At 41.7% G+C, this 14,505-nt stretch overlaps 1 protein-coding gene across 1 annotated transcript in view; it reads left to right on the forward strand.

Annotated features, from left to right (window-relative positions):
• The window catches only part of LOC129687144 (chemokine-like factor), a 13,706-nt gene extending 1,967 nt beyond the window's left edge, over nucleotides 1-11,739 (forward strand). The window contains exons 2-4 of the mRNA XM_055621456.1: nucleotides 3,135-3,293; nucleotides 9,607-9,702; nucleotides 11,571-11,739. Of these exons, the coding sequence (XP_055477431.1) occupies nucleotides 3,135-3,293; nucleotides 9,607-9,702; nucleotides 11,571-11,684 (369 nt within the window). The 3' untranslated portion in view covers nucleotides 11,685-11,739. The remainder of the gene's footprint in view (nucleotides 1-3,134; nucleotides 3,294-9,606; nucleotides 9,703-11,570) is intronic.
• The last annotated feature ends 2,766 nt before the right edge of the window (nucleotides 11,740-14,505 follow it).

Raw genomic sequence — 14,505 nt, forward strand, 5'->3', positions numbered from 1 at the left:
CTCCTCCTCCTCCTCCTCCTCCTCCTCCTCCTCCTCCTCCTTCTTGATTTTTCAAGACAGGGTTTCTCTGTGTAGCTTTGGCTGTCCTGGTCTTGCTTTGTAGACCAGGCTGGCCTTGAACTCACAGAGCTCCGCCTGCCTGTGCCTCCTTGAGTGCTGGGATTACAGGTGTGTCGCTGGGCCCAGCAGACGTGGACCTGAGTAAGGGGGGATGCTGTGGAGATAGGAAGGCTGGTGATTGCAGGGTAGGCAGCAAATTGTCGGATTTGGGATATACAGCTCCCAAGCCCAAATGCTTAAGGCCAGAACTGTCTCGAATTTCGGAGTATATACATGTATATAATGAGATATTTTGGAGGTAGAACCCAAATCTAAATGCAGAATTCATTTGTATTTTATGTATACCTTGTACACGCAGCCTGTGGTGTAGCAGACAATGTTTTTTAGTGACTTCATATGTGAAGCAAAAGTCTGTTGCTTATTGAACCATCAAAAGTCAGGTGTCCTTTGCAACATTCAAAATTTTTGGATTTTGACCAGCGGTTGTACACACCTTTAATCCCAGTATTTGGGAAGCAGAGGCAGATGAAGCTTTATGAGGCCAGCCTGGTCTATTTAGTGAGTTCTAGACAAACCAGAGTAACACAGTCAGACCTTGTTGTCAGCCCACCCCCACCACCACCACAACAACAACAAAAATGGATTTGGGAGCATTTTGGACTTTCAGGTTAGAAGTGCTCAAGATTTGCTGATGGTGGGTAATGGGTAGGAGAAATTGAGGGGTACAACATAACACCACAGTGTAGATTATGCAGAGGTGAAAAAATGATCTTCCTCTCCACTGGTATCAGAAAACCTGCAGGATCAGCAAGTGTCGGGGGAGGGCTAGAAATTCAGCTTCAAATTCAGTATTTGATTAGAGGTACCTATGAGACCCATGAGTAGCAAAATTGGATGTCAGCACTGGCTAGAACTGGATTTTAGGTGGAGAGATAGAAGTATTTAAAGTCAAGTGACAAGAGAGGCCATCAAGAAATAAATGTAGATAAGAGGATAAATGAACTCCAGGAGTCTGTGAACATTAAAGGGAGGAGCAGAGCCAGGTGGGGATGGCATTCCAGAGGCAGGCAGATCTCTGTGAGTTCCAGGCCATCCTGGTCTACAAATCAAATCCAGGACAGCTAAGGCTACACAGAGAAACCCTGTCTCCAAAAGAAAGGGGGTGGGTGGGCAGAGAGTGGAATTAGCAAAAAAAATGAGAGGGAGTTGTTAGGGATGCAGGGCAAGTCAAGTGCACAGTGTCCTGGAAGCTAGATGAGGAAACTCAAGGGCCTGACATCAAATACCAGGGACAACTGGAGTGAACGAGGCCTGAGACGCGACCACGGGAACATTCATGTATAAATCGAGAGGCATGTTTTCTCTAGATGGTAGGTGACTCCTAGATCTTGGACATATGGTGAAAGGGAGACTCTACCATGCAGATCCAAAGGATTTTTAAATAGATGAGGAAGTAGATGAACAAATTTACATTTTAGAAGTTTGGGTTACGATAGTTGATGGCAAAGACACTTGCATTTACATGATGTATGTCATGTCATCAATGTGGTTACATACGTGCCTGTAAGGCTAGCCCCATAATCAGGATAATGTATACAGCCACACACGGCGTACCTTCTTAGGTGTGAGTTGAAGGGTTATACAACAGTTGTCCCATGAGATGATGCCACCTGGTGATATCAGAGCCATCCTAGTATCAGCATTTTTATAATTTGCACAATGAAATCACTCAGTGTATTTCTTAGAGTGTGTCTGATTGTTAAGCACATAATTGACACCTAAACCCCTAAAATGTTCCTCATGGCCCTGGTAATCTCTTCTTCCTGTCAACTCTAGTCCCAGAGTCCACTCATCTGCTTTCTGTAATTGTATTTTCTATAAAGTATAGTTCTGTTCTCTATAACTATAGTTTTTGCTATAACTGCAAATACTCTTTCATTTCCTGGAATTTTCTTTAAATAGCATCTAGTATATACTCACTTTGTCATCTTCCATTCGTCATAATTATTTTGAGACTCATCCATGTCATTTGTCAATAGTATATCCATATTGATATTCATTCTTTTTGTAGCTAATACTCCACTGTGTGGATAGACCTGTCCCCGTCCTAAGGTGTGTGTGTGCATGTGTGTGTGTGTGTGTGTGTGTGTGTGTGTGTTATTCTGGGAATTAAAAATGGCCTTCATTTGTACTGTTAGTGGCCTCTCATACCTCTCATTGAGCTACATCCCATCTCTGATCATATGTTATTTATCTGTTCACTTAAACAGCATCATTTAGGTGATTTCCAGTCTTTAGCTGTCCCTTATTTCTAATGGCATTATATTTAGTAAGAGGCATTATTTGAAAATTCACACTGAGTAGTAACTCTTAAAACATCAGATTTTTTTTTTCCTTCTGACAGTATGTTTAAACCCATCTTCTCCATTCCTCCACTCCCATCCTCCCCTTCGCCTTTATCCTCATGGCACAATTCAACTGAAGTTTAATCGTAGATTGCACATTACTAAGAGTTAAGGAATGGTGAGGGAGTGAATGATGAAGAATTCTAGGCAGCCAGGATGTAGATATTTTGGGGAAGTAACAAGAAGCAGAAGCAAACAACCAAACAGAACAGACTAAAGTTTGTCTGGGGAAGAAGATGAAGGGAAAGGGCTGTGGGGGAAAGGTATCTTAAGAGAAGACATCTCCGATGTGTTTACAATAAGATGAAGATAAGCGGAAGGAGAGGAGATATTTGGAGGGAAAAGATCAGAGAACTACAGTGAAGTGATTACCTGTACTTGAAACAGGGTCACATAGTCCTCTAAAACACTACCAGAGGTCAGTACCATGTTTAATCATGCCTTTCATGTTTACAGTGTACACAGAAATCTTACTGAGCTGCTTGTAGACCTCATTTGGGGGCTAAAGATATAGGTGACTCCAAGGTACAGCACTCACATACATGAGACCCTAGATTCAACCCCCAGTGCCACACATGGACATCCACCACCCCCACAGGAAGTAAACTGATTGTTTCTATGGGTTAAACGTGTATGACCAATGACTAAATCGTTGTTTTTTTTTTCTAGGTAGTAACTGTGGCATCCATGACCTTTTTCATCATCGCACAAGCCCCCGAACCGTACATCGTTATCACTGGGTTTGAACTCACCATTATTTTCTTTTTCATAGCTTTGTATATATGCAGACTTGACAAAAAGATGAGATGGCTGTTTTGGCCTTTGCTTGTAAGTGATCAGTTTCGACCTTAAAGCGTAACTACTTTTTCCTGACATAGGAAGGCACTGTAGCCAACTACTTAGTTCTCCTAAATGTTTAAGGTGATCTCTGTTCATTGCTACAGGCCCCATGTTTTCTTGGGGAAGGTTCTCAGAGATTCAGGGCAGGCACAGAACATAAATTCTCCTTACTGCATCTACCAGTAGGTGTGGCTGGCCTTTCTGTTTGGAGAATTCTCTTAAGTATAAATGTTCTAAAGAAATTTAGATTTAGAACCATGTTAATAAATTAGAGCATGCTTTTAACTTTTGCCTCCTTTTTCTTTATCCTGCTTTCTTTGCTTACTGAAAATAGATCCTTTTCTCGTACACTATATCCTGATTACAGTTTCACCTCCCCTCCCCTCTGGAACCACTCTCTTTCTGTCTCTAATAGATAACCAAACATGGCAAAATAAAAGATAAACAAAGCAAAAGCTATCATATCAAAATTGCACACTGCAACCCAACAGGAGTAAAAGAGTCCCAAGAGCAGGCACAAGAGTCAGAAAAGTCAGGACACCCATAAAAACAAACAAAACAAAAACTAAGCTATAATATATATTCAAGGACCTGGCACAGAGCTGTGTTAGTCCTGTGCTTGCTGCTTCAGTCTCTATGAGCTCACATGCATCCTGCTTAGTTAATTCAGAGGACCTTATTCTCTAAGTATCCCTCTATCCCTTCAAGCTCTGACAATCTTTCTGCCTCCTCTTCTGAGGGATTCCCTAACTTCTGTCTGTGGTTCTCTGCATCTGCTCCCATCTACTGCTGGAAGCAGCATCTCTATCTATGAGTATATCAGAATATCATTAGGAATCATTTTATTGATTTTGTTTTTAGACCAGTAGTGTTTGGTTTTACCTTAAATCTCTGGACTATCTAGTCTCTGCTTCTTGGTTACCCAAGGACTGTCAGGTATGAGTTCCTTCTCATTGAGTGAGCCTTTAGTCACATCAAACCCTGATTGGCTATTCCCACATGTTCTATGCCACCATTGCCCTAGCATATTTTGTAGGCAGGACAATTGCAGGTCAAATGTTTTGTGGCTGGGTTGGTGTCCACATTTCTCTTTTGGTAGCCTGCAGAGTACCTTCCCACATCAGACATGCTAGAACATAAGGGTGAGGGGTCCATGTAGTCACAAGCTGGACTTCTCCATGTTCAATTAGTTTGGTGGGTTTATTGTCCTTGGCGATGGGCCCCACTGTTAGCTTACAGGGAGCAACCTTTTATCTTAACAACAACAACCTGGGTTGTTTGGGTATTTCCACGGAACCCCCAGACCAGCAACTCAATTGAATGCATCTCTTGTAGCCAGGAAAGGCTTCTAGTCCCACCACTGGAAGCCTCACCCGGCTACAAGAGATGGCCAGTTGAGACTCTGTATCCCCCATGACTGAAAGTCCTCATTAGGATCACTCTTATATGTTCCAGGAAGTTTCCACTGCACTGGGTTTCAAGGCCACCCCACACATGCCCCCTACCAGTTCCAGCGGTCTCTCTCCGAACTCTCTCTTTTTAACCCATCTCCCCCAACCTCATACCCCTGCTCAAATCTCCACCCCCCCCCCAAGTCCAACCATAAGATTTTTTCCATATCCCCCTCCCAGGGAGATCCCTTCATCCCCCGCACCTCCTCCTCTTTACCTAACCTCTCTGTCTACAGATGTAGCTTAGTTAAGGATTGATTAGTTATTAACATTTACTTAATGGCTAATATCCACTTATTGAATATATACCATATTTATCTTTCTGGGTCTGGGTTCCCTCACTCAAGATGTTGTGGTTTTTTTTTTCCCCCTCTAGTTTCATCCATTTGCATGCAAATTTCATGATGTCACTTTTTAAAAAGCAGCTGAGTAATACTCTGTTATATAAATGTGCCACATTTTCTCCATTCTTCTCTTGAAGATCATCTAGGTTGTTTGAAGTTTTTGGCTGTTATGAATAAAGCTGCGATTAACATAGTTGAGCAAATGTTGTTGTGGTAGGTTGGAGCATCCTGTGGGTACAGGCCAAGAGTGGTATAGCTGGGTCTTGAGGTAGACTGATTCCAAATGTTCTGGAGAACCACTACATTGGTTTCCATAGTGGCTGTACAAGTTTGCACACCTACCAGAAATGAAGGTGTGTTCCCCTCCCTCCACATCCTCCCCACCACAAACTGCCACTTGCATCACTAATCTTAGCCATTCTGACAGGTGTTAAGATGGAATCTCAAAGTACTTTTGATTTGCATTTCCCTGATGGCTAAGGATGCTGAACATTTCCTTGTTTGTCGGCCATTTCAGATTCCTCTGTTGAAAAAAATTCTGTTTAGACCTGTACCCAAATTTTAATTGGATTATTTGGTTTATTTATGTCTAGTTCTTTATATATTTGGATGTTAGTCCTCTATCAGATGTAAAGTTGGTGAAAATCTTTTACCATTCTGGAGGCTGCCGCTTTGTCCTTTAGACAGTGTCCTTCACATTACAGAAGCTTTTCAGTTTCATGAGGTACCATTTGCTAATTGTTGATCTTCGTTCCTGAGCTGTTGGTGTTTTGTCCAGGAAGTTTTCTCCTGTGCCAATGAGTTCAAGGCTGTTCCCCACTTTATCTTTTATCAAGTTCAATGGGCCTGGTTTTATGTTGAAGGCTTTGATCCACTTGGACTTGAGTTTTGTGCAAAGTGATAAATATAGGTCTATTTGCATTCTTCTCCATGTAGACATGCAGTTAGACCAGCACCATTGTTGAAAATGCTGTCTTTTTCTTGTGTGTATTTATGGATTCTTTATCAAAAACAGGTGGTCGTATGTGTACAGATTTATCTGGGTCTTCAATTCAATTCCATTGATCAATGTGTCTTTTTATACCAATTTTGTGCAGTTTTTATTACTGTAGCTCTGTGGTAAAATTTGAAATCAGGAACAGTGGGACATCCAGCAGTTTTTTTTTTTTTTATTATTCAAGATTGTTTCAGCTATCCTGGGTTCTTTGTTTTTCCACATGAAATCTAGAATTGTCCTTTTAAGTTCTGTAAATTAAATGTTAATTCTGCCAATCAATATCTTTCCAATTTCTTTTTTCAAAGACTTGAAGCTCTTGTCATACAAGTCTTTTACTTACTTGGTTAGAGTTACCTCCAAGATATATTATCTGAGGCTATTGTGAGAGGTGTTGTTTCCCTGTTACTTCCCAGCCCATTTGTCATTTGTCTATAGGAGGGCTACTGACCTTTTTTTAAAGTTACTCTTGTATGCAGCCACTTTGCTGAAGTGCTTACCAGCTGTAGGAATTCCCTGGTGTTAGCTTCTATGAGCTAACCTATCGCCCACAAAATAATAATACTTTCACTTCTTTCTTTTCAATTTGTTTCCCCTTGATCTTCAATTGTCTTATTGCTCTAGCTAAAACTTCAAGCACTATATTGAAGAGATATGGGGAGAGTGAACAATCTTGTCTTGCCCCTAACTAGTGGAATTGCTTTGAGTTTCTCTCCATTTAATTTGATGTTTTGCCTTTTTAAATGCATGTGGATATAGCTTCAGAATTGGGAGCTTCAGAGACAGGCAGCTACGCAAGGCAGCTACACAGCCTTGCCCATCCCTCATCACAAAATGGAAACTCAAACTATTTGAGAAAGTTCAATATAATTTGATTGTATTTGAAAATTCTGTAGTCGTTCATGATAATTCCAACTGATCTTGCTGAACCATGTTTTGTAACATTAGACTTCAACTGCCAGACTCATAGCATTAGGAATAGCGTCCCCATCAAGTGCCCCAGTGGCTACCACAGCTGTCACAACAGACAAATGGAAATTATTAGGTGAGGTCTATGTGGTGCTTCAGCCAGGGACTACAAAGCCAGTTCTAGCAAAAACTGATTAACTTTTACCTCTCTCTTCTCTCTCAAGTCACATCCAGCATTCCTGCCTCCATGGGTCTCCCCTGTGCCTCCCACTCTGTCCCCTCTTTGGCTAGACAGGTAATGGCCACTTCTTCCTCTGCTGCACTTGTCATGTCCTCTTGGATTCTGAAATGCTTACATGCAAGTTGCAGGGTCTTTGGGTGGAAATGTTGTTAACGCCTGCAGCTTGGGAGGAGAACTAGAGCTGAGGTGCCGGTAATTGGGCTCAAAGAGAACACTGTGCCCGTAGAAGTTCCCTGGTAGGCTTTCTCCAGGGTGGCAGGTCACATGCAGATGAGGCCAAGAACCAAAAAAGAGGCAGCTTATAATCAGGAGGCCATGGCTGGCCTAATTTCCTATTTTCTGAGGAAATTCAAGGGATAAAGGCAGCAGTCGTGGGGCCCCTGCACGGTGAGTAGGAGAGCCAGCAAGCACTTTCCCTATTATTAACGTGAAGGAGGCGGGTGGCCAAGGACCACATGTCCTCTGTCGGGAGCAGGAGGAAATGATAAACACTGATGTCCTACAGCCAGTGCCCCTGACTAGAAGATGCTGGTCTGTCTGTCTGCCCTTGGATCTGTCATTCATACCCACGCCCTGACACAATCTGTATGCCAGGCCTCTGTTGCCATCTAGCACCACCCCCGACAGATTATGAATGAAAGAGCTGACCCAGAGCTTTGGGGTTCAAAATTACTATGACATCTCCATTCTTTTTTTGTAATTAAATTTTCATGCTACTTCATAGCCTGTTGAGGGGTTGGGGCTTTCTTGTTCTTTCTATTTTTGTTCTGTGACAGGATCTCACTCAGTAGCCTTCGCTGTCCTGGAATTCACTATCTAGACCAGGCTGCCCTTGAACTCACAGAGAACGGTGTGCCTCTGCCTCCCGAATGCTGGGGTTAAAGGTGTGTGCCACCATACCTGCTGCATATTGAGCTTTCCATGTAAAGACAGTGTTTTGGGTTGGGTGTGCTAGCTTACATTTATGATCTCAGCATGCAGAAGACTGGAGCAAGAAGCCTCTGAGCTGAGGGTCCTTCTGGGCTACATGATGAATACCAGACCAGCCTGGGCTACAGCCTGAAACCCTGTCTCAAAAAAACAAGACTAAATAAACAAACACAATGTCCTAAGTTTCCACTAGGGAGCATAAGCATTTTGAGATAAGCACATCCTTCCCTTCCCATTCCCCATGGGTCTATGCACTCCCTAGAATACAACTTTTGTACAAACCCATCTGCAGCTTAATTCATAGGTGTTACAGCTGCCAGATTGGGGTGGTGAGCCCTGGCGCCTTGAAGCAGACCAAAGTATCCAGTCAAAAGGGATTTCACCCAAGACAACCGGTCTCATTGTCTGCTTCAACATTTTTTTCTTTCCTCAAGTCAGACCTTGTTTCTCTTTATTAGGTGCTTTTCGTTTGGAATCTAATATTTCTTATTAACTTCTTCCTGCCTGCTTATCACAAGCATGCATAGGCCATTCCATGATAAGGACAATTTATTTTTCCACAATACACATCAATCTAAAAACGTAAATTGTTCTTGTTAAAATGCTTCATTTGGGGGAAATTTTGGATGAAGTAGCTTAATTGGCAAGCTACTGCATTACAGATACGGGCAGGGCTTGTCCTGGAAATTACCACTCTAAATGTGTGTTGTCTTCAGGTTTTGGGGTTTGGGATTTTGTTGGTGTTGTTTTTAAATAGGGTCTCACTATGTGGCCTTGGCTGGACTGGGACTCTGTGTAGACCAGACTGACCTCAAACTCCTGAGTGCTGGAATTAAAGGCATGATTCACCATGCCTGGCTTCAGTTTTATTAATTGCATTTTAGTAACAAAGTTATTTGATAGCAAATTATTTCATACTTCCTTTCTAAAAAACAATAAGCATTCCAGCTTCCTAGGGGACCCTCTGTACTCTAAACCTTCTGCATAATTATCTGATTTTCCTAACCAGATGAGTTATTTACTCCCTCTAGCTATGTCTATATGAATATGTCTATATATATATATTCACTATGTCTAAATGAATATATATATATATATATGTAAGTGTTTAAATAATTAAATGAACTGATGTATTATAAGAGACCTTCTAGGTAGATCGTAGAGCAAATATGTGGGCATTATTTTGCTATAACAGTTTAGTTTCCTTAAAGACATTGATGTGTGCTAAATTGAATAAAATGCAGCTTTTAAAAAATTCACGGAGCTGCCTCTACTTTTATTTTTTTAATCACTACTTGTTGGTCTTGTCTCCCCGCCAACCCCAGGATGTTGGGGTGGAACCTCAAGCCTAGAGCCATGCTAGGATGTGAGCTGTATCCACAGCCTTGGTGGTCTTTGATAGCAAGCTGATTTTTCTATTCTGCTTTTTTAGGATGTTATCAACTCAATGGTAACAATGTTATTCATGCTTACTGTATCTGTGTTGGCTCTGTTACCAGAAACATCAAAAATGACCGTCCTTGGAGGGGTAAGTAGAAGTCTTTCAGCGTTTCTTCCAGTTTGATCAAAATACACATTTACTGGGAAACCTGAAACAAGTAGAGCAAGCTCCACTGATTTCATGCCAGGAGCTCCTGGATTGGCATGCAGTGCCTGCTGGCTTTATAGTTTGTGTAAGTGAATGCATTCCCTGATTAGCATACATAGACAGGGTTTCATACTGGAGTCCACCAAATAAAGAAGGCCCTGCCTGTTTCTTACAGGGCTATGCCAGACCAAAAGAAGCTGCTAGAATCCGTTACAGCTCTGAGCTCTGACAAACCTGCTGTCAAACAAGAAAATAAACATAGTGAATGGGTTTCATAGTTCTCCTTTTAAAGGATTCATATTACTTGTTAGGTGAGACAGAATATTCTCATAAGTCTTCAGAAGCAATATGACAGACTTCTTTACTGCAAGGGATATGGGAGGAAGCCTCGCAACCAAAGGGTTATTCTGAGCACTGCTTGAAGACAGGCACGTCAGCGTGGTCAGACTTAACGCCTGGCAAGCGAGCCGAAATGGAAGACTGCAGTAATTTCACTATACTTGCACCTGGTATTCTGAGATTTGGCCATTTGGCTTTTCTAGGCTCTAATCTAGTGAACTGAATTAGAAACTTCTTCCTTCCTACCTTCTTGCTCTTTCTTAGCAAGGGCCACATAGAACTGGCCGTGCTCTGCCATGTCCATCAGAACCCTAGATTTCAACTCCTGTAATCATTAAGCAGCTTCATGAGAGATTAAAGAATTTTTCTAGAAGTGAGGTATTCTGAAATACTAATCCCCCTAATTGTTTTAAAGACAATACTGTCTACTATTTTAAAAGATGAACCAGTCATAGCACTCAAATTCCTTTACTTGTCTGTTCTCTCATTTTACTCATTGCTTAAAGGATAACAAAGTAGAACTGTATTAACTACCGTGGCCATTAGCCATGTGGGTACTGAGCACAGGAAAAGGGACTAGTATGACTTGAGATAAGCTCTGAATATAAAATATGCATTGAATTTCAGAGATTTTATTTTCTCCCCAAAAGAAAACAGAGTATTTCACTAATAACTTTTATTAAAGCAATGATCTATAGAGGAATAATATTTTAGCTATGTTGAGCTAAATAAATATACTAAAATAAATTTCGCTTTTTTTTTTCTTTTTAAATGAAGCTCTTGAAAAAAATCTTAAAATTATGTGGCTCACAATGAAGACTTTGTATTCCTTCAGGATGGTACTAGCCTCAGGTTGCTCACATCCTACAAGAGATGGAATGCAACCAGCTGCAGATAAACCCAGGAGATAGAAAATAGCTACTTCTCTCTGGCAGTGGCCTTTCTGTTTGCTCAATTTCCCTTTAGCTCAGTTTTATTCTCCTCAGGCCTGTTTAGACTCCTATGCCTTACACGGAGGTTGCCCAGCCTTTGAGAGTTCACGGTGGAGCACCTCACTTCTACAAAACTTGTATTACAACTGTGGTCCTCAGGACTTAATCTTCAGCCAGCCACTGCCAGCACCAACTCTTTTCCCCAGTCAAGTTTGGTGACAGAAAAACAGCTGACCACTGGAGAGAGAAATGTTGGTTGATAACTACACATGCTCAGTAGGGCTTTAAAGGATGCATGCCAAAGCAAATCAAAATGGAGAGGCAAATTGCGTTCCACCTCAGTTCTGCTCTGCACTCATCTTTCCCTTTAATGTGGGTGGGTATGGGGGAAACTTAGCAATGGTGAAGTCCCTTCCCACTTTCGGGTTGGATGGTAGCACAGAGGACAAGCTCCCTACCCCGGCAGGAAAGGAATCCAATGGGCAGATCACCAAGAATTTGTAGGACAGAAACTGATGACAGTGTCTCTGTTTGCAGGTGTTTGGTCTCCTGACAGTAATATGTGCGATTGTTGATTGTGCCCTGACGTCCCGGAAACTTATACTTAACCCGAGTGGACCTTATAGGAAAAGATCTACTGATGACAACTAATAATTTGTACTCATTTTTACTAGCTATTAAAAACATAATTCTTTATTCTTCCGTATATTTTCTGCAGCTCTCATTTTACTGGCTTTACATCAACTTGACCCACACTAGAGTCCTTTGGAAAGAGGGAACCTCGGTTGAGAAAATGGTCCCAGATTGGCCTGTAGTAAATTTTCTTGATTGGTGTGGGAAGACCAGGCTCACGGTGGGCGAGTGCTGCCCCTGAGCTGGTGTTCCTGGGTGCTGTAGGAAAACAGGCTGAGCAAACTAGGGGTCACTCCTTTTTGCATCAGCTTCTGTTTCTAAGTTCCTGCCTCAAGTACCCGCCCTGACTTCCCTGGATGGTGGGCTACAAGCTGTAAAATGAAATAAACCCTTTCCTCCCCAAGTTGCTTTTGGCCATGCTGTTTTATCACAAATTCTTAGATGATGCGGTAGCTTGGCAGATTTCTGGACCCTGTACTCTACTGGCAGCCTCATTGAATATGGCTCAGGGCTGGAATCTGGCCAGGTATACCCCAAAATGACCCCAGAACCCCTTTCCTCTGGGTTGGCTGGCAGCAGCCCTGTGGGTGCGGTTCCTAGATTTAGAATGTTCAGGCTCGGCAAAGCCCCTTTCCCACAGATCAACAAGGACACCAGAAGACTGGGCTTACACTGCAGCCATCAGGCGCAGATGCACGCGGGATGGGCTGCCAGCAGCCGTTGACGCTAGTTCCCTGCAGCCGCCCCGCCCACTGAAGCCGCAGGGCCAACCTGACACAGGCTCCGGATCCACCATGAATCCTGCATACACCAAACGGGATTCCAAGCCTGATTTCAGCCGCACATCCAGCCGCTCCACATTACAATCTGCACATGCTTTCTCACGCTCGCCTTCAGTGGCATCTGCTGCCTCTTTCGCACCTTCAGCAACTCCATCCATTAGGTCAGAGAGGTCAGTGCAGAAAGGTCAAGGTGCCCAGGAATTACCAAAGAAATCACGCCCTGTAAAAGAGCGGCTGGCTAGGCTAAAGAAGACACTACATCAATCCTTCAAAAAACGCCCTGAGGGCAGGAAAAGGGTCCCAGAAAAAATCAGAGGCAGCCTCAAGGAGTTTTTCTTCTCACCCACTGGGATGCTGAAGGTCTTGAGGATGGTGAGCAGGGGCTGGCTGGCTGGAGGGAGAGTGGTGGCCTTGGAAGTTGACTGCCAAGGTGCTGCTTGAGCAAAGTCTCCGCAGTTCACTTTGCCACAGTTTTCTGACCCTTTCTTGTCCCTAAAACACCTTTTTGTTTTTTGTTTTTGAGACAGAGTATTACTGGCTAACTCTGACCCCAAAACTTGATCAGTCTAGGAAAAGAAAACAAAATAGAGATCTCATGATACCAAAGTAAAGCTAATATACTGGCCCAAGATGCTTAGCAAGTGTGAGATTCCAGGATGGATCCCCAAAATGGGGGGGGGGGAGGGGTTTACCATATTAACAACAACAAAAAACTCATTTGTTCTTTTAAAACATATTACAAAGAGGAAACACAAGAATGATTTCTATTAGAACTCTTAAAATAATCCACCATATTATTACAAATAAACAGTTATGAGACTAAATCAAATAAGGTCTGAGAACATCTGAAAAACTTGAACATTTGTTTCTGATTCCCATAAAGGAGGAAAAAGAAGAGGAGAGGCCTGTAAAATAAGAATAGAGATTTCACTGATATTCTAAAACTAAACATCTTTACTCCCAAAATCAACAAGATCTTTAGATAAACTATCACAAGTACTCTTGTTAAAATGAAAAAAAAAATTATGCCTACCAACAACTAGTGAGGTGCTTTTCTGGAATGACTAAGTCATAATTAAGAAAAAAGAAGAACACTTGAAAAAGGCAAAATATATTTCTTTCCACTGATATAATAAAATCTTAAATCCACTGAGAAACCATATAGAACAAAATAATTTGGCTAGATGACTAATAACTAAAAAGCTTTCCTATAAATAACTAAAATGTAAGAAGTGAAGCATAATGATGAACACCTTAATCCCAGCATTTGGGAGACAGAAGCAACATATCTCTGAGTTCAGAGCCAGCCTGGTCTTCATAATGAGTTCCAGGACAGCCAGAGCTATATAGTGAGACCCTCTCTCTAAAGCAAAATAAAACAAACAAAAAATAAGAAAATATTTCTCTTCACTACAGCCATTAAAATCATCAATATTTAGCAAAGAAGTAAAAATTCAAAACCTATAAGAGAAAACTTTAAAAATTTACAGAGAGGAAAAACACTAAAATAACAGTTTGTTATTGATTAAAAGTTAAGTGAAATCCCAATTAATGAAGAATGCAACCAAGATAAACATGGGCATTATAAACAGTCTGAAAATTAAAGATGAGAGAGCTAGGTGAAACAGTCATACAAGTGATCCCCTACCATTTGAAAAGTACTCTGAAGGCTGGAGAAGTCACTTAGAGCAGTGAAGAACTCTTGCTGCTCTAACTAGGTTTCGTTTCTAGCACTCTTGGCTCACAATCTCCTTTAAATCTGACTCCAAGGATCTGACAGCCTCTTCTGGCCTCTGTGAACACACACACACACACACACACACACACACACACACAATTTTAAAAAGAAAAGTACTCTAAAATTAACAACTCAATGAAAGAATAGACCCAAAAGAGATACAAATACGTCTGAGAGTTTAGTATATGACAAATTTGCATTTTGTGAGCATTGAGGGAAATCCTTGCACCTCCCACTTAATGACTGAGATAATCAGCTGTTTGGACAGAAAGAAAATTGGGTTTCCATCTCATTGTTTCTGTCAAAATCAACATCTATT

This window comes from Psammomys obesus, unplaced genomic scaffold, assembly GCF_907164565.1.
Source record: "Psammomys obesus unplaced genomic scaffold, mPsaObe1.curated_primary_1811, whole genome shotgun sequence".
Lineage (NCBI taxonomy): Eukaryota > Metazoa > Chordata > Mammalia > Rodentia > Muridae > Psammomys > Psammomys obesus.